General features: G+C 30.7%; 1 protein-coding gene and 2 long non-coding RNA genes across 3 annotated transcripts; 2 read left to right on the forward strand and 1 right to left on the reverse strand.

Annotated features, from left to right (window-relative positions):
* Nucleotides 1-6,200: 6,200 nt before the first annotated feature.
* Nucleotides 6,201-7,694, forward strand: LOC136998958 (uncharacterized). Its single transcript, XR_010889451.1, has 3 exons — nucleotides 6,201-6,949; nucleotides 7,089-7,308; nucleotides 7,393-7,694. It is a non-coding gene; the product is annotated as an uncharacterized lncRNA (long non-coding RNA).
* A 4,593-nt stretch (nucleotides 7,695-12,287) lies between these two features.
* Nucleotides 12,288-14,112, reverse strand: LOC136998955 (uncharacterized). Its single transcript, XR_010889450.1, has 3 exons — nucleotides 13,284-14,112; nucleotides 12,779-12,909; nucleotides 12,288-12,433 (listed from the first exon to the last, which is right to left on the reverse strand). It is a non-coding gene; the product is annotated as an uncharacterized lncRNA (long non-coding RNA).
* Nucleotides 14,113-17,730: 3,618 nt separating this feature from the next.
* NO66 (Bifunctional lysine-specific demethylase and histidyl-hydroxylase NO66) lies at nucleotides 17,731-20,387 on the forward strand. Its single transcript, XM_012363161.2, has 6 exons — nucleotides 17,731-18,034; nucleotides 18,163-18,752; nucleotides 18,818-19,101; nucleotides 19,184-19,910; nucleotides 19,998-20,184; nucleotides 20,252-20,387. Exons 2-6 carry the CDS (start codon nucleotides 18,163-18,165, stop codon nucleotides 20,348-20,350), a joined length of 1,887 nt encoding a protein of 628 aa, XP_012218584.1. The 5' UTR covers nucleotides 17,731-18,034; the 3' UTR covers nucleotides 20,351-20,387.
* The last annotated feature ends 257 nt before the right edge of the window (nucleotides 20,388-20,644 follow it).

Below are 20,644 nucleotides of genomic sequence, written 5' to 3' on the forward strand. Positions count from 1 at the left end.
AATTGAAAAAATAAGAGAAATATAATTCTTAAATAAAATAAATTAATAAGATTAATAATTAATAAGATTTACATAAGTAGTTATTATTAGTTTTAATGCAGATTAAATTAGACATTAAAAATATATTATAACCTATATATACATATTACTTTTCAAGAAAAGTATAATAATATATAAAATTGATTTTCAGAAAAAACTTCTTTTATAATAAAAAATGGATAATAAGGAAAATGTTAAAATTTTATTAATGTTATATCAACAACATCCTTGTTTATATGTTACAAAAAGTGTTGATTATCATAATCGTATGAAACGAGATCAAGCTTTACAGATAATCTGTAATCAGTGCAAAGAATTAACAGGACAACCACTAACAACTAAAATTGCAAAAAAAAATTAATAATTTAAGATTACAATATCTGGACCATCTAAATAAAATAAATCAAGCGGTGCATCACTTGATGATATCTATAAACCAACTTGGTGGTTGTTTGAAGATATGAGTTTTCTATAACATAGATCAGAAAATCATCGTAAAGAATCGTAACTCGATTACAACGCTAACTATATTCAGCCAAGTATAAATATTATTGTTCGAGGACTCGGACCGAGATCTCGGATTGAGTTCTAGCATCGTGGACACAAGGCTTAAGAATTATAATGTTCCAACAAGCGGCATTACACAACTGTTTTGTGCCTGACATTGGGCGCGTTCAGCAGAACAAATCGCTTGGTAACAATCGAACGTGATTGGCTCTTACTTTTAGAACCAACAAATCAACGTTAATAGCGTTTTCGATTATACAGGATTTGAACGACCCAGGGTTGGTTAATGACGTCATTGCAACCTCTCCACCAATGAAAGACTTGCATTTATAGTAAAATAGTGATTGATCAACCCTGGGTCGTTCAAATCCTGTATAATCGAAAACGCTATAAGTGTTGACTAGACGACAATTCAGCAGTTGTTCTGCTGAACGCAGCCATTGTGTCTATTTGTGTCTCATTGATGGAAAACTAAGGCACTATAAGCGTGAGTATTCTCACGTCTGCGCCATTTTCGCTCCATTCCCCCACTTCTTGCCCTTTCGCCCCTTTACCACTGAGCTAAGCACGAACTAAGGAATAAAGGGACGGAGCCACGGACTAAGGAATAGAGGGACTGAGTCTAAAGTCCTAATTTAGGCGAGAGGGGATGGTAACTCAAGCGTGCGGGGGGGACTGCTTTCCGCCATATTGATGTAGCGATTCTCACACAGATAGCGTTTTCGATTATACAGGATTTGAACGACCCAGGGTTGATCAATCACTATTTTACTATAAATGCAAGTCTTTCATTGGTGGAGAGGTTGCAATGACGTCATTAACCAACCCTGGGTCGTTCAAATCCTGTATAATCGAAAACGCTAAGGGCCACTTTTTCCAACGTCGGTTAACTTTAACCGACTGGTAACTTTTCAGAATAGCCAACTGAAAACTCGAAACTTGTATATGTATATGTATATACAAGTTTAGAGTTTTAAGTTGGCTATTCTGAAAAGTTACCAGTCGGTTAAAGTTAACCGACGTTGGAAAAAGTGGCCCTAAGAGATTCTGTGTCTGTGACATGGTTACACTCGTGTAGTGGTGCCACTAGACATAACGAGTGACAAGCATAAAGAGATTAGGCGATTTTATTATTGTTGTATTATAAATTTTATAAAATACTTTAACTTTTATTACTCTGAGGCTCTGCATACAGTAGACAAAATATTAGAAATAGCAATAAACATTTAATATTAAAAAGAGAAATTATTTTACATCTAACAAGAGAATAAAATATATTAATTAGTTCCAATTCTTATTTCTTAATTTATGCATTAATTTTTTCTATTCTTTTTATTTTTAAAATAAATAATTCCAATTTCTTATTTCTAATATTTAATAATTATTTCTATTTCTATTTCCTATTTTGTTTATTGTGCGCAGGATCTGACTGATCTGACTTTCATTTCTCACATATACGCAAATAGTAAGTTCTATGTGTGGTGATTACTAAACAAATATGGCGGCCTCCCCCCCCCCCCCGTCGCAAACGTGCTCCCCCGGTACAGCTTCTGCTCCGTCCACGGACTAAGGAATAGAGGGACGGTGCACAAGCTGTACCGGGGGAGCACATTTGCGACGGGGGGGGCCGCCATATTTGTTTAGTAATCACCACACATAGAACTTACTATTTGCGTATATGTGAGAAATGAAAGTCAGATCCAGTGTTGCGATATGGGACCGGTTGTATGCGCATGTGCGGCTCTGCGCATGTGCGGTGATGGAGATCCAGTGCCGTTATATGTTGTGTGTTGACCGTATGGCGGGACGTTTTGACATGAGAAGGTTAGGTGACTACAAATAAGGTAAGATTTATTTATTTACAAGCATGGAATCTACGAAGCCAGCAGCTAAAAAACCAAGAAGTAGAAAATTTCAATCAATTTCAAAAAATTTAGAAATATTTTTAATGTAGCGGGGTAACGGTGCCTTGTTTAACTTGTATGAGACACTGTACTGATGCCGTATTGTCGCACATGCGCATACAACCGGTCCCATATCGCAACACTGGTCAGATCCTGCGCACAATAAACAAAATAGGAAATAGAAATAGAAATAATTATTAAATATTAGAAATAAGAAATTGGAATTATTTATTTTAAAAATAAAAAAAATAGAAAAAATTAATGCATAAATTAAGAAATAAGAATTGGAACTAATTAATATATTTTATTCTCTTGTTAGATGTAAAATAATTTCTCTTTTTAATATTAAATGTTTATTGCTATTTCTAATATTTTGTCTACTGTATGCAGAGCCTCAGAGTAATAAAAGTTAAAGTTAAAGCAAACGTGCTCCCCCGGTACATATTGTGCACCGTCCCTCTATTCCTTAGTCCGTGGACGGAGCACAAGCTGTACCGGTAGAGCACGTTTGCGGCGGGGAAAGGGGCCGCCATATTCGTTTAGTAATCACCACACATAGAACTCACTATTTGCGTATATGTAAGAAATAAAAGTCAGATCCTGCGCACAATAAATAAAATAGGAAATAAAAATAGGAATAATTATTAAATATTAGAAATAAGAAATTGGAATTATTTATTTTAAAAATAAAAAAAATAGAAAAAATTAATGCATGAATTAAGAAATAAGAATTGGAACTAATTAATATATTTTATTCTCTTGTTAGATGTAAAATAATTTCTCTTTTTAATATTAAATGTTTATTGTTATTTCTATAATAAAAATTAAGTATAATAAATATAATAAGTATATAAGTATAATAATAAAATTTTTATAAGTATCTATAATAATAAAAATACATATATGTTATATTAATCTGTTAATATAAAAAAATTATTAATTAATTTAACGCAAATAAATTTCTTTATATTAACAGATTAATACAACATATATGTATTTTTATTATTATAGATACTTATAAAAATTTTATTATTATACTTATATACTTATTATGTTTATTATACTTAATTTTTATTATAGATACTTATAAAATTTTATAATCACAATGTTGCCGCATATTTAATAATCCCTAATATATATCCCATCATATTTGTTTTAAAGAATTATTTTAAGATTTCAACAGAAACATTTCAATAATATTTTATTAGCAAATATTTGAAAATTGTTAACACTTTGTAAATTTTATCATATAAATATTCACATTTGCAATGTTGAAACATATATTACAATTTCATTATTTAAGTTTGTATCATAATAAACTTATGTATGATGCTTTTTATATTATCCTAGAATTGTACTTACATTTGAATTTCAGTTACAATTTCTTGACAATTTTTGAGGTTTTCACAATTAAATATAAAAAATAAATTTCTTTATATTATTTTTTTTTGTAAATAATGCATATAAACAGTAAATATTATTTTAAAAATAATTTTTAAATATGTACTATTTTTTCTTTTATTTTACTACTTTACAAATAATGTTTTTTGTGTATATCCCCAAATTATATTTTATTTTTATTAATATTACAGTCTAAATACGAGTACAAAGCAATTTGTATCACAAATGCATCTGTTGCAGCGATATTTAACATTATAAACGTTAAATATCTAGCGCTAAAATTTGCAATATATGTAATTTATAGCGCCTTTCTAATTTACTTTTCAATTTTTATTACGCAATTTCCAGTGCTATCAATATTTTACAAAATAAAAGTATTTTTTCGATAAAAACTCAAAGCATTTCTATATTAAAGGAGCGAGAGAGAAAACACTAAAGCGTGCGAGAGAGACAGCTACTGTTAACCGATGAGATCATCATTGCCCCTCTTGCCGCTAACCCCGCTCAGCATGTGCTCCTCTTGCCGCGCGTCCCTCTTTGCGTGTGAGGTAACCTTTTCTCTATAGTTCTTGCGTTTATAGTGCCTTATAGCGTTTTCGATTATACAGGATTTGAACGACCCAGGGTTGGTTAATGACGTCATTGCAACCTCTCCACCAATGAAAGACTTGCATTTATAGTAAAATAGTGATTGATCAACCCTGGGTCGTTCAAATCCTGTATAATCGAAAACGCTATTAGATTTTAGATTTTAACATTGCTCTTATGGAAATACTGCACAAGTGCAATCCCAATGAAAAACGCCATTAAAATTTGGTATTATTGTTGCATATTATAGTTATTTTCTTTAAATTGTACATTATTTCCTAATTAAACATAACAAGTCATTCAATATTGGCGCCCTTGAGCGGCCATCTTGAGCGACCACTTTATATAGTCACTTCCGTCCGCACTTTTACGACCAAACGCTCCCTCCTGTTTTTTTTTACTCAATGCACTAATAGCGTTTTCGATTATACAGGATTTGAACGACCCAGGGTTGGTTAATGACGTCATTGCAACCTCTCCACCAATGAAAGACTTGCATTTATAGTAAAATAGTGATTGATCAACCCTGGGTCGTTCAAATCCTGTATAATCGAAAACGCTATAAGTTTAGAAACGAGACACATATGGCTGGTTTATGCTTCGGTCTTATGGCCGGAGCACAGACTTTTGCATAAAGCATAACGCATAAGTATAAGGAAATTGATTGGTCCATTTCCTTATGCATTTGCTTATGCTTATATATAGACCAATCAATTTCCTTATGCTTATGCGTTATGCTTTATGTAAAAGCTTGTGCTCTCGGCTTTAATCTTATAGCGTTTTCGATTATACAGGATTTGAACGACCCAGGGTTGATCAATCACTATTTTACTATAAATGCAAGTCTTTCATTGGTGGAGAGGTTGCAATGACGTCATTAACCAACCCTGGGTCGTTCAAATCCTGTATAATCGAAAACGCTATTAGGCCGGCGTCACATAGAACCCGTAATCCGTAATCCGCACCGGAAGTCCGCAAAAGTTACTAGGGATTGCGTCCGTAACGTTACGTGTGTTTTTTCTCCTTGTGTCCCATGGAGCCGTAAATACACACGTAACGGTATTACTATTTTTTATTTAACAGATTATAATTGTTTATTTGTATTTTATTTATAAGAAAACTACAGAATATATTATAATTTTAACAAAAATTTTAATTAAATCGTCAAATTTAGTTAAATAAATAAAATTAAAAAAAGCATTACTAGTAACAACTAGTAACTTTTAGTAACTTTTACGGAAATTTCATGGAATTACGGCTCCATGGGACACAAGGAGATAAAACACACGTAACGTTACGGACGCAATCCCTAGTAACTTTTGCGGACTTTCGGTGCGGATTACGGATTACGGGTTCTATGTGACGCCGGCCTTAATCTTAGTCTTAAGCCGAGAGCACAAGCTTTTACATAAAGCATAACGCATAAGCATAAGGAAATTGATTGGTCTATATATAAGCATAAGCAAATGCATAAGGAAATGGACCAATCAATTTCCTTATGCTTATGCGTTATGCTTTATGCAAAAGTCTGTGCTCCGGCCATTAGTCTTAAGGTACCTTTTCATGCTGACGCTCGACGCTCAATTTCAGCGTCAAAAGACATTATGTGATCAAAAATCGCTGCAATGATTCGTTATTTTTAGTCACGTGATGTCTTCTAACGCCGAAATTGAGCGTCGAGCGTCAGCATGAAAAGGTACCTTTAGTCTTAACTTAATCTTAAGGACTCGTTTATTGGCTGGTTTATGCTTCGGTCTTAATCTTAATCTTAGTCTTAGGCCGGTATTCATAGTCCGTTCTTATATTTAAGATTGTCTTAAGTATTGTCTTAAAATGCTACGAACCAATCAAAAAGCCATATTAGTATCTTAAGACGACGATGACGACGACTTAAGACGATCTTAAATATAAGAAATGACTATGAATACCGGCCTTAGTCTTAACTTAATCTTAAGGACTCGTTTATGCTTCCCTGGAAATTCGGACTACGCATGTGCAAATGTAACAAAACCTAACCACTAATTTATTTTTATAATTTGGATTTTTTTTATTCCAAACAACATCGAATTGTTGGACACATTCAATTAAATCAGCATCACTCATTTTCGTATTTTACAAAAATCGAAAACCATTATTTCGCGCGGTTTCGTGCTGCGTCGGACGTCAGACTTACCTCATTGGCCCGGCCTTAGGACATTAGGGACTAAAGTTAAAAGATGGGATCTTTCCAAGATTAAGATTAAGACATTGAACTATATACCATACTGGAAGGAGCACAGGCTACCCCCTCCATTCGACAAAACGGTCAGACAAGGCGGCGACTTGGTACCGGATTTCTCTTTCTATCTCGTCTACTCTCTTAGCTGAAAACATTCGCCTTGCGCATACATATATACCATTTATATACATATAGGACAATTTGTTATTTATCTGTCAAGCATGGGAAAAATTTGTGGCCTAAAAAATTGTTTAAACAGCAGCGATAGCAATATGGAATTTTCTTTTCACAGGTATTAAAATTAAAATTGATAAATATATTATTTATATTTTATAATGTATAAATATATATAGATATATATGTATAATTATGTGCGTGTGTGCATGTGCTTGTGTATGTACATTTTATAGTATTTAATAAATATTTTTCAGCTTTCCTATGAAAGATAATAAAAAATATAAAAAATGGATAATGTCTATACCAAAAGATTTGTTGGACTTGCCCCTAAAACAGCACACATATATATGTAGCAAGCATTTTTCACATGATTCCTATGTATTACGAACAGCAAAAAATCTATTATTCAAAGATGCAAGTCCGTCAATTTTTTATATAACATCTAGCAATGATGCAGATAAAGAGAATATTGAGGTATGGTTTATTGAAAATATTTTAATTTACTATTGTAAAAATAAATTTTTTCCCAGATACTGTCTATAACAGACACATTTTCAGGATCTCTAGGATCTTCTTCCAATTTTAGACATGCATTCTGTCTGGATTCTTATTATAAAATACACATACATACATATATATATATATATATATATATATATATATATGTATGTATAATCAATGTGTGTATATAATTGAAATCGATTGTGTATATATATATATTTGAATCTGATTAATCGGGATGTATCTACGACTCAATTCAGCGATTGTTTCAATTATCTGAATATTGATATATACACAATTTTATGTATATTATATATATTTAGTTACGCTTTTATACTTGTACATATTGCAAGTTGGTAATATAATTAGAAGCATAAAAGTAAATATATTTGTCATTAAAGTTAATTTGTCATTCATTGCATCTCACAATAGACTGCTACATTTGATGTCACTGAGAAATGAACAATATTGAGAATATACACACTATAGTTTATCCAAAGAGACTGGAGTTTATTTTATGTTACAAATGCTTTGAAATGTGTTTTTTCTCTTTCTTTTCAATAAATAGAAAAGCAGTGAAAGAACGCTTTAAGGCATTTGTAACATTACGTACAGATGTGTGTGATAGCTTTAAATATATATCTTAATATTTTTAATATGTGCGTGTGTGTATAAAATATTTATTTGATTTTGGTAGAGAAAAACAACTAAAAAAATATTAGATAAACAAGTGGATGAACAAATGGATATTTGCATGCTTAATTCTAATGTAATAAAGACGGCAACAGAACAAGAGCGAAGAGAAGGTGAATTATTGAAAAAAATACACATTTTACAAAAACGTTTACATCGTCGAGAAAAAACTATTAAAACAACACGGAACATTGTTGAAACGTTTAAAACGAATCATGACACAAACACAGATCTGGAAAAAATATTACTGAATAATTTTAGTGATTCTAAGTTACAAATTATTTTAAATGAATATCATAATAATAATGTTGTTTCAACGCAAAGACGATACACGCAAGAAATGAAACAATTTGCATTAACACTATATTTTTATAGTCCTAAAGGATATGACACGCTTCGAGAAACATTGTGTTTACCACATCCGTCGATGTTACGAAAATGGCTTGGAAATTATAATTGTGAAGTAGGTTTTCTTTCGGAAATTTTTAAATATTTAGAAACAGAAATACCACAAAAGCAATTTTTGAAAGATGTAGCTTTAATATTTGACTCAATGGCAATTCGTACTCAAATTATACATGATATAAAAACCGATAAAAACAGAGGCTATGTTGATTATGGTGATATCTTAAATATTGATTCTCAAGATTTAGCTACAGAAGTATTAGTTTTTCAAATAGTTTCATATACAAATAAGTTTAAATGCCCAATTGCATATTTTTTTATTAACAAAATAAATGCAAATATGCAAGCACAACTAATAAAATGTGCAATTGAAAAATTATATGAAGTAGGCGTAATAGTACGTTCATTAACATGTGATGGAACAAAAACAAACCTTTCAACGTTTAAATTACTTGGATGTAATCTATCTACTGACAATATAAAAACCTTTTTTAAACATCCACAAAATAAGTCAAATGTTTATTGTATAATGGATCCATGTCACATGGTTAAATTAGCACGTAATGCCTTAGCAGAAACAAATATTTCATCTAAAGCTGGCTTAATCTCATTCAGTTATATTAAAAAACTGCATACAATTCAAGAAGAAGCAGATTTAAAACTTGCTAATAAATTAAGTTATAATCACGTTAATTTTTCAAATAAGAAAATGAATGTACTTTTGGCAGCACAGGTATTAAGTAGTGGTGTTGCTGATGCAATAGATTTTCTTAGAACAAGTGGAGATAAAAACTTTATAAATAGTGAAGCAACAACAGAATTTATTCGTATCATTGATAGATTATTTGACACGATGAATACAAGAAACGGTTTTGGTACAGGTTTTAAGTCACCTATGACGATTAACAACTTAAAATTAGTCAAACAATTTTTTGATGATAGCATCACATACATTTCGAGTTTAAAAATAAATGACATTAATATTTTTGTCCATTCTCGAAGTACTTTTGCACTAGGATTTGTTATAAATTGTCAAAGTTTTTACAATTTAGCACACGATCTATTGTACAAAGAAGTAAACGCTTTACGATATTTTTTAGCATATAAGTGTTCTCAAGATCATTTAGAATTATTTTTTTCATGCATAAGAGGACGTGGTGGATGGAATGATAATCCTAATGCATTACAGTTTAAATGGGCTTTACGGCAACTTTTGTTTCGTAATTCTGTACGTGCTAGTTTTAATGCAAATTGTTTAAGTGACAATTACGAAGTACCCTCTATTTTAAAATTTCGAACGCCAAAACGTACAATACATGATGATAATTGTATAAATATAAATGAAGAAGAATTGCAAGCCCTATCAAATTTAATAGATAATGTAAATTTATCGTTTCTTCAACAAAATATTTTATATTATATAACGGGTTCTATTATTCGTACACTTCTTACTGAAATACATTGCCATCATTGCATAAATATTTTAATAGAAAGAAATATGGAAAGATGTAATACATTTCATACTTATGCAATTAATATCAATAAATACAATTCATTCACTTCTTTTGTTAATCGAGGAAAACTTTATTATCCATCAAATGTTGCGTTTCAAATTGTTCAAACTACAGAAAAAGCTTTCAAAATAGAATTAGCTTCAGGTCACATACAGAATAATTCTTTTAAACAAAATATTGTAATCAGAGTCATGCAATTATTATTGCCTAAAATAAAACAATTATTTATACCTGAACATCCTCTTCTTGATAATACGGGAAGTGAAGATTTGCATGAAATTCAAATAATTAAAGTAATAGCAATGAAGTATATAAAACTTCGCATTTTGACTTTTTGTAAAAAAATGACAGAACGACATTTAAAAGAACGTGGAACAAAACGCGCAAAATTGCATAAAACTATTTTATTTAGTCACGTATAATCGTTTCTTGTTCATCTTTATTTTGCTTCGTTTTTCTTTAGTCACAATGTGCATTGTGCAATATTTTAATTTGAGGCAATTGTGATTTGTTATTTGATTTTATTTTAATTATATATTTTATTTTAAATGTATATTAATTTTGTTTTACTTTAATTTCAATTGTGATTTAATTGTGATATTATAATTAATAAATGTAACAAAATTATAATATTTAAACAAATAAAATATAGAAGTGTTTAAATGTATTAAGTTTTTTTATTTAATATATATGTATACATACATGTTATATATTAACAATTTTTATTAAACAATATACATTGTTTTTATTAAATAATTTTATAATATAAAAATAAATTTCAACATATAAATTTTATAATTATCCAACAATTTCATTTTAAAGCATAAAATTTTATTTTTATGAAGGCGAATGTTTGTAGAACTAATAGTAGCTGTGAACACGTGACCGAGACTGTTGGTTAGATAGAGAGATCCGGGTCCAAACAGCTATCTCCATCTGACCGGTCGAGAACAAAGGCGTGCTCGTTCCAGTATGGTATATAGTTCAATGGATTAAGACTAAGATTAAGACTAGGGAAGTATAAACGCCCTTATGGCATTCTACGTTATCAACTCTTAAGATTAAGATTAAGACCGAAGCATAAACCGGCCATATGCTTCCCTGGAAATTCGGACTACGCATGTGCAAATGTAACAAAACCTAACCATTAATTTATTTTTATAATTTGGATTTTTTTTATTCCAAACAACATCGAATTGTTGGACACATTCAATTAAATCAGCATCACTCATTTTTGTATTTTACAAGAATCGAAAACCATTATTTCGCGCGATTTCGTGCTGCGTCGGACGTCAGACTTACCTCATTGGCCCGGCCTTAGGACATTAGGGACTAAAGTTAAAAGATGGGATCTTTCCAAGATTAAGATTAAGACTAAGATTAAGACTAGGGAAGTATAAACGCCCTTATGGCATTCTACGTTATCAACTCTTAAGATTAAGGCCGGCGTCACATAGAACCCGTAATCCGTAATCCGCACCGAAAGTCCGCAAAAGTTACTAGGGATTGCGTCCGTAACGTTACGTGTGTTTTATCTCCTTGTGTCCCATGGAGCCGTAATTCCATGAAATTTCCGTAAAAGTTACTAAAAGTTACTAGTTATTACTAGTAATGCTTTTTTTAATTTTATTTATTTAACTAAATTTGACGATTTAATTAAAATTTTTGTTAAAATTATAATATATTCTGTAGTTTTCTTATGAATAAAATACAAATAAACAATTATAATCTGTTAAATAAAAAATAGTAATACCGTTACGTGTGTATTTACGGCTCCATGGGACACAAGGAGAAAAAACACACGTAACGTTACGAACGCAATCCCTAGTAACTTTTGCGGACTTCCGGTGCGGATTACGGATTACGGGTTCTATGTGACGCCGGCCTAAGATTAAGACCGAAGCATAAACCGGCCATTAGTCTTAACTTATAGCGTTTTCGATTATACAGGATTTGAACGACCCAGGGTTGGTTAATGACGTCATTGCAACCTCTCCACCAATGAAAGACTTGCATTTATAGTAAAATAGTGATTGATCAACCCTGGGTCGTTCAAATCCTGTATAATTGAAAACGCTATTAATCTTAAAGACTCGTTTATGCTTCCCTGGAAATTCGGACTACGCATGTGCAAATGTAACAAAACCACGAAGTAAAAGTAAGGAGACGTAACTACATAGATTGAAAGTGGTCACGAAAAATGTTCCGTGAAGGAGGAGGTTTGCCGAGTGGAATAACTTGCAACATTTCGTCGCCATCTTTAAATTGTCAATGACAGATGAGACCACAGTGAGAGAAAAGGTTATAAGGATTAGAAAAGCATGGAACGTAAGTATGAAATTGAAATAAACAAATAAATTTTTAAAAAATAAAAAAAATGTTACAAATTTTTAAAGAATATAAACTTCTTTTTTCTGATCCTTTTTTATCTCCCCTTGAATTGCAACCTTTGACACAACAGGCCATTACTTCAGAATTTATTATATCTATAATAAAAATTAAAAATATTTAAAAATAAAATGCAGTTAAATTATCTTATAAATAAAAAAATGAAAATATTAATATATTGCTAAAAATTATTTATATTAATATTTGGACATACTTAGAAAATATATCTATGCTGATTTATTAATAGATAGATAAATAGATAGATAGATTAAAAGATATTGCTTATAGCGAAATATTAATTGATTTAACATGCAACAATTTTAGGTTATAAAAATTAAAAGTTAATACTACAATAAATTCTAATTTTCTGCAAAACAATTAAAAATAAAATGTTAAATGTTAAACTACATTTACTTTAAAATTTATAATCTTGAAATATATACCTTATATAAATGTTTAATTAAAATTATTTGCATACCACGTTGCATACGAATATTTCACAAGCACAAAGTAAGCTTTTTACTTGCTCTTGCTCTTAGTGCAGTCAGTTCAGTTCATGTTCCTCATGGTACAGCTAAAAAAGAACAGATTTAAGGCTCCTGGGTAGTCACCGCAGCCATATTAGATTCGTGACGTCAGAAGCGAGAAATGACACGCCGAGAATTCTTGCGTGCCATTTCTAAATAAAATGATAATTTAACAAAGTAACACTCTAGATCGCTTTAAGACACCTGTAAAATTGTCCGAAAACTATGCTTTTTCCTTGACAGGTTATAAACAATCGTTAAATCAACCGTGAAGCGAAGCCTAATTATGCGAGAAAACACACGGTTGACAGCTGTCTGTATGAGTAGAAAATACTCCTTCTACGTTGGGCTTTCCCTGCTAATCTTAGTTTTCGGATAATTTTACAGGTTTCATGAACACGTCACATATCACAGCACTAACATTTAACGAATATTAACGAAATGGCACGCAAGAATAAATTGGGTAGTCAACATGTCATTTTTTCACGTCTAATAGTTCATCGATTCTCCACCTAAGACGCTGCATGAGAATTTCTGTCATATGGACATGTCGGTAACGGTACTAAGCTATATATATTCTGTATTTATCGCGTTTATTTTTTTGTAAACAAATTTTTGAATTATAAATTAGCATTTTGTATGTTATTCAGTAATTTACTTTTATCGTATCAATTGATTAGGTCAAACTGTTACACTATTTACTTATACCAGAGAGAAACCTGAGAGAGGCCACGCTGCCGTTTTCCGTACGACGCTTTCTCTAGGCCGTACGCTAGTGACGCACGTCCATTTCCGGCCGGCTTAGGAACTAAATAGCCACGTCCATTTTCCGCATCGGTCAAAAAGTCACGTCTATTTTCTGAGATGGTTCATGTCCATATTATATCCACAAGCGAAGCTATTTACGTCACGCGTCCTTGCCGTGCGTTAGACTGTTTTATTAACAGCAGCGTACAACAAAGAATCAAGCGTTTTTTAATCGAGTAAGGCGAATCGCTTGAATATTAAAGATCCCATATTCGAGACCTACTTTTTGCAACATTTTTTTCCTTTTTTTGCATTTTTTTTAACTGTATATAATCAAATTAATAAATTAAAATAAAGTTTAATAATAAAATAATGTTAAAATAATGTTAATATAAAAATAATATTTAATAAGCTTTTATTGCAGAATTGTAAAATTATTTTTAATTTTTTTATTAACAATAACAAATCAGTTTTTATTAAATAATTATAAAAAATTTTTTATATTAAAAAATGCTTTTTATAATATTTTTGTAATATTTAGTACATGCCATGTACAATAAAATATACATATTTTTATATAACTAACATATGATCTGTATTAAAAAATGTTTTTCTCTTTCTCGATCCTTCAAAAAAAAAAGTATTAATCGTAAAGAGTGATTCAAATAATAATTTCAATGTAGAAAGAAATTCAGTCTCTTATGCAAATGTAATACAAGTAACGATAGCATCGATCTCATTCTTAATAATGTGCAGTGGCTTAACGGAAAATAGTTGGTCTATCACAACGCAGATCAGGTTTCGAGACTGAGTGGTGTCCGATTTTTTTCAAGTTTATGGTACATCTTATATAGATCACATTTAGATTTGATAATTTAACACAGGCCTCGGAATTATTTCATCTTTTCAGCCGATTCTCGTGGTATACGCCTCCTTTCCTCTCTTCACCGCGCGCGCGGCAAACGCTAGGGCCAGCGCCGCCGAGCGTTAGGAGCGGCACTATCCGATTAATGTTAAAAAAATTTATTAAAAATATTTTTTTCCTCAATAGCAATAGTACCTCATGGGTGACGTGGAAATCTATTGAAATATTTTCACATAATAAATTTAAAAATAAAAAAAATATTTTTAATAAATTTTTTTAACTTTTAATGATCAAGGAAGAAGAACCCAACATTTATCGGATAACGCTGCTCCTAACGCTCGGCGGCGCTGGCCCTAGCGGCTGCCGCGCGCGCGGTGAAGAGAGGAAAGGAGGCATATACCACGAGAATCGGCTGAAAAGATGAAATAATTCCGAGGCCTGATTTAACAAGAAATAAGTCAAAGAGATTTATGTAGATTTTTTTACTTTTTTTTTAATATTTGTTTATTCATGATACATAATGATACATATATTTATTAATGTGATTATATTTAACAGAAATATGAATATATTTAAAGAAGAACACGTAAAATTTATAAATAACTGAAAAAAAGATATATAAATAATTATTTAGTAATAATAATTAATAGTGGTCTTCCACGCTACCCATGAGGTGCCACTAATAGCGCGTTAGATTTTTTTTAAAGTGGATCTTCGCCTGTAGCTCTATTATACCACTTTTTATTACATTAAATATTTACAAAAGATATACATATATATACAGGATGGGCCATTTTAATCCATCCACGCAAATTTTTCTGTAAGTAAGCCAAACACAGAAAAATGCTTCAGACAAAAGTTGTTCAAGACAATAGGGGTCACCTATTTGTGTTAGTGACTTTGACCTTGAAGTCAATTTTCAAGGTCATTTGAAGGTCAGAGTTATTTTTTAAAATAAAAACCCCTATTTTTGATTCCAAAATCTAATAGCTGGTGTCAAGAGCTTTTCAAAACACTATAATAAAGTTATTTTTTATTAAGTGTTTTTCGAGTTAGGAGGCTTGTAAATTACAGTATTTTGACATAAAATACAAAATATCTTGTAAAACATTCAATTTTTGGGAATCTTACCTTAATACTTTTATGCATAAAATAATGAGACAAATCAATTGGTATAAAGAAAACACATTGGTTTTTCTGTAAGTAAGCCAAACACAGAAAAATGCTTCAGACAAAAGTTGTTCAAGACAATGGGGGTCACCTATTTGTGTTAGTGACTTTGACCTTGAAGTCAATTTTCAAGGTCATTTGAAGGTCAGAGTTATTGGTTGGTTTTAAAAAAAAGTATGCAGTTGCATGTTGCAAATTACATATTATTATTTATTCTTGAAAGCAACTATGTGTTTTCTTTATATCAATTCATTCGTCTCATTATTTTATGCATAAAAGTATTAAGGTAAGATTCCTAAAAATTGAATGTTTTACAAGATATTTTGTATTTTATGTCAAAATACTGTAATTTACAAGCCTCATAACTCGAAAAGTTCTTAATGAAAAATAACTTCATTATAGTGTTTTGAAAAGCTCTTGACACCAGCTATTAGATTTTGGAATCAAAAATAAGGGGTTTATTTAAAAAAATAAATCTGACCCTTTAAATGACCTTGAAAATTGACTTTAAGGTCAAAGTCACTAACACAAATAGGTGACCCTTATTGTCCTGAACAACTTTTGTCTGAACCATTTTTCTGTATTTGGCTTACTTACGGAGAAATTTACGTGGATAGATTAAAATGGCCCACCCGGTATACATATATATATATCTTTTGTAAATATATAATGTAATAAAAAGTGGTATAATAGAGCTACAGGCGAAGATCCACTTTAAAAAAAATCTAACGCGCTATTAGTGGCACCTCATGGGTAGCGTGGAAGACCACTATTAATTATTATTACTAAATAATTATTTATATATCTTTTTTTCAGTTATTTATAAATTTCACGTGTTCTTCTTTAAATATATTCATATTTCTGTTAAATATAATCACATTAATAAATATATGTATCATTATGTATCATGAATAAACAAATATTAAAAAAAAAGTAAAAAAATCTACATAAATCTCTTTGACTTATTTCTTGTTAAATCAGGCCTCGGAATTATTTCATCTTTTCAGCCGATTCTCGTGGTATATGCCTCCTTTCCTCTCTTCACCGCGCGCGCGGCAGCCGCTAGGGCCAGCGCCGCCGAGCGTTAGGAGCAGCGCTATCCGATAAATGTTGGGTTCTTCTTCCTTGATCATTAAAAGTTAAAAAAATTTATTAAAAATATTTTTTTTATTTTTAAATTTATTATGTGAAAATATTTCAATAGATTTCCACGTCACCCATGAGGTACTATTGCTATTGAGGAAAAAAATATTTTTAATAAATTTTTTTAACATTAATCGGATAGCGCAGCTCTTAACGCTCGGCGGCGCTGGCCCTAGCGTTTGCCGCGCGCGCGGTGAAGAAAGGAAAGGAGGCGTGTACCACGAGAATCGGCTGAAAAGATGAAATAATTCCGAGGCCTATGTTAAATTATCAAATCTAAATGTGATCTATATAAGATGTACCATAAACTTGAAAAAAATCGGACACCACTCAGTCTCGAAACCTGATCTGCGTTGTGATAGACCAACTATTTTCCGTTAAGCCACTGCACATTATTAAGAATGAGATCGATGCTATCGTTACTTGTATTACATTTGCATAAGAGACTGAATTTCTTTCTACATTGAAATTATTATTTGAATCACTCTTTACGATTAATACTTTTTTTTTTTGAAGGATCGAGAAAGAGAAAACATTTTTTAATACAGATCATATGTTAGTTATATAAAAATATGTATATTTTATTGTACATGGCATGTACTAAATATTACAAAAACATTATAAAAAGCATTTTTTAATATAAAAAATTTTTTATAATTATTTAATAAAAACTGATTTGTTATTGTTAATAAAAAAATTAAAAATAATTTTACAATTCTGCAATAAAAGCTTATTAAATATTATTTTTATATTAACATTATTTTAACATTATTTTATTATTAAACTTTATTTTAATTTATTAATTTGATTATATACAGTTAAAAAAAATGCAAAAAAAGGAAAAAAATGTTGCAAAAAGTAGGTCTCGAATATGGGATCTTTAATATTCAAGCGATTCGCCTTACTCGATTAAAAAACGCTTGATTCTTTGTTGTACGCTGCTGTTAATAAAACAGTCTAACGCACGGCAAGGACGCGTGACGTAAATAGCTTCGCTTGTGGATATAATATGGACATGAACCATCTCAGAAAATAGACGTGACTTTTTGACCGATGCGGAAAATGGACGTGGCTATTTAGTTCCTAAGCCGGCCGGAAATGGACGTGCGTCACTAGCGTACGGCCTAGAGAAAGCGTCGTACGGAAAACGGCAGCGTGGCCTCTCTCAGGTTTCTCTCTGTATATACTAAAGAAGTTATGTGTTATCAAAACGTGAAATTAATCTGCATATGTAAAACGTAAAAAAGGTCAGGTATATATATACATATATGTGTGCATATTAATATTTGATAAATTATTGTTTTATTGTATTATTGTATCTTAGCTTGATATTTTTAAACCAAATTTAATTTACTTACTTTAATATTTATTGCAGATGTCTGGTAATTTAGAAGCAGTATCAGCTTTTTCTGTATATTCAGCAAAACGGAAAAATATAGAACAGCCATTAAAGTCCAAAAAGAAAAAATTAAAACATTTTTCACAAAAAATTACAGTATCTAATCAAAAGAACGTCAAACAGAAGAATAATAATCAAATACTAAAAGGACAAAAGATTAAAAATAAATGTACTTTGAATGTTGCTGTGAAAACAAAACATGGTAATATTACAAAAAAGGGTAATTTAAAAATCTTCAAAAACAATATCTTGGGTGATAAAGCACACGTGAAATTTTTACAACTAAATGAGAAAAAAAAACTGAAGCAGATAAATAATGTCCGAAAATGTGTATATAAAGAATTAAAATTAAAAGGAGCAATGATAGAAAAAGAGAAAAATAAAAATTTTAGCAAGGGAGAAACTACAGAAACAGAAAACGTTGAGAAACAAGATGATGACAACAGTTTAAATGATGCAAATAATAGTGTAAATATAGAATATTTTAGCGATTCTAATCCTATTGTAAACAGTCAAAAATTATTTAAATGGCTGATATATCCTTTGAAGATAGAAAATTTTTTCAAGTAAGTTAAAATTAATAAGTATAATTATATATGTTACATATTAACATTATTCTTCTTGTTTTCAGAGAAAATTGGGAGAAGACTCCACTGCATATAAAAAGAAACAAACCTAAGTATTACAAAAATCTCATGTCAACACCTATGCTAGATAAAATATTGAGAGAAAAACATATTTTGTTTAGCAAAAATATCGATATTACTTCCTATTCTAATGGAGTAAGAGAGACTCACAATCCTGAGGGCACAATTCGTGCATTTCCAAGTGTTGTTTGGGATTATTATCTGAATGATTGCTCTGTGAGAATGTTAAATCCTCAAACGTTTATACCACAGTTACATGCGCTGAATGGTAAAAACTATATTTTTTGGTTCTTTTTTTTAATAATTTATTATTTTTTAATATAAATCATGAGATATAACATGCTTTGCAGCTACACTTCAGGAATTCTTTGGCTGTTTTGTTGGTGCCAATTCATATCTTACACCACCCAATAGTCAAGGTTTTGCGCCTCATTATGACGACATAGAAGCATTTATATTGCAAATTGAAGGTAAAAAAAGGTGGAGACTGTACATGCCTCCTAACGAGAATGAATATTTGCCGAGATATTCCTCTAAGAATTTTAATCAATTGGAGATTGGAGAACCTATACTGGATACAATCGTTGAAGCTGGGGACTTGGTATACTTACCACGAGGAACTATACACCAAGGAGAGACTATTGATGATACTCACAGTTTGCATGTTACATTAAGTGTATATCAAAAGAACAGTTGGTGTGACTTACTCGAGAAACTACTTCCGCAAGCGCTAAAGAGAGCGACCGAAGTTGACAGCCGTTTCCGAGAGGGATTACCTTTGGATTATTTAAGATATACCGGAATTGTATATAACACAAACGTCAAGAAAAGTATTTTCAAAAAAAAGATTAAAAATTTGATTAACCACTTAATAGATTACATCGATGTAGATGACGCGGCCGATTTAATGGCTAAAGGTCACATTCACGATTTTCTGCCTCCTTTTCTCACCAAAAATGAACAGAAATGTTCAGTAGTGGAAAACGGCGAAATCATGGTTGACAATGGGGTTGTTAAAAATTACACAGAAATAACAGCCAATACAAGGATACGATTATTAAGAACACATTGTATCAGGTAACTCATTCGAAAATTATAATTTATTTTGGAAAGCAATTGTAAAATATTTAGATGAAATATAAACGTATACTATATTATTATTAGGTTGATAAAAGAAGATGATACGTTTATGATTTATTATTCTACTGATAATTCTAAAGAATACCATGAAATGGAAATACAATCTCTAGAAGTTGATGAATCAATTATGCCTGGAATTTCAAAATTAGTAACATCTTATCCAAACTTTATACGTGTTGGCGAATTACCGATTGGAGACGAAGACGTTAAGGTATGAAGCATATGTTGCTCACACGCAATAAATTACTTTATAATTAATCAATCGATATTTTTTACAGATTGCGGTTGTGAAAGATCTTTGGGAGAAAAATCTAATTATAACGGAAGTTCCTCTATGTTCTACAGATTCTATTCTGCATCTTCAAAAAGAGAAATAGTAGAAGTCGAAATAAAAAATACATTACAATTTCTAAATCTGTTTTCGGTTTATTTCTAATTTTACTAGTTCGAAATATAAGTATTTTATTGTTTATTTTGTTCATAATATATAAATATCTGTAATATATTTTAGTAGTCTCAGGAATATTATTTTTAGACTCTCCAAAATATAAATTTATTATAGATATAACTTAATGTAGTGCAAAAAGAAAATAAACATCTCTGATCATTGCCCAGCTAATGTATCCTAATAATCCTTATCGCCTCCAAAAAAATCCCATCTGACTAGACTA

The sequence above is a fragment of the Linepithema humile genome, chromosome 1 (assembly GCF_040581485.1).
Source record: "Linepithema humile isolate Giens D197 chromosome 1, Lhum_UNIL_v1.0, whole genome shotgun sequence".
Taxonomy (NCBI): domain Eukaryota; kingdom Metazoa; phylum Arthropoda; class Insecta; order Hymenoptera; family Formicidae; genus Linepithema; species Linepithema humile.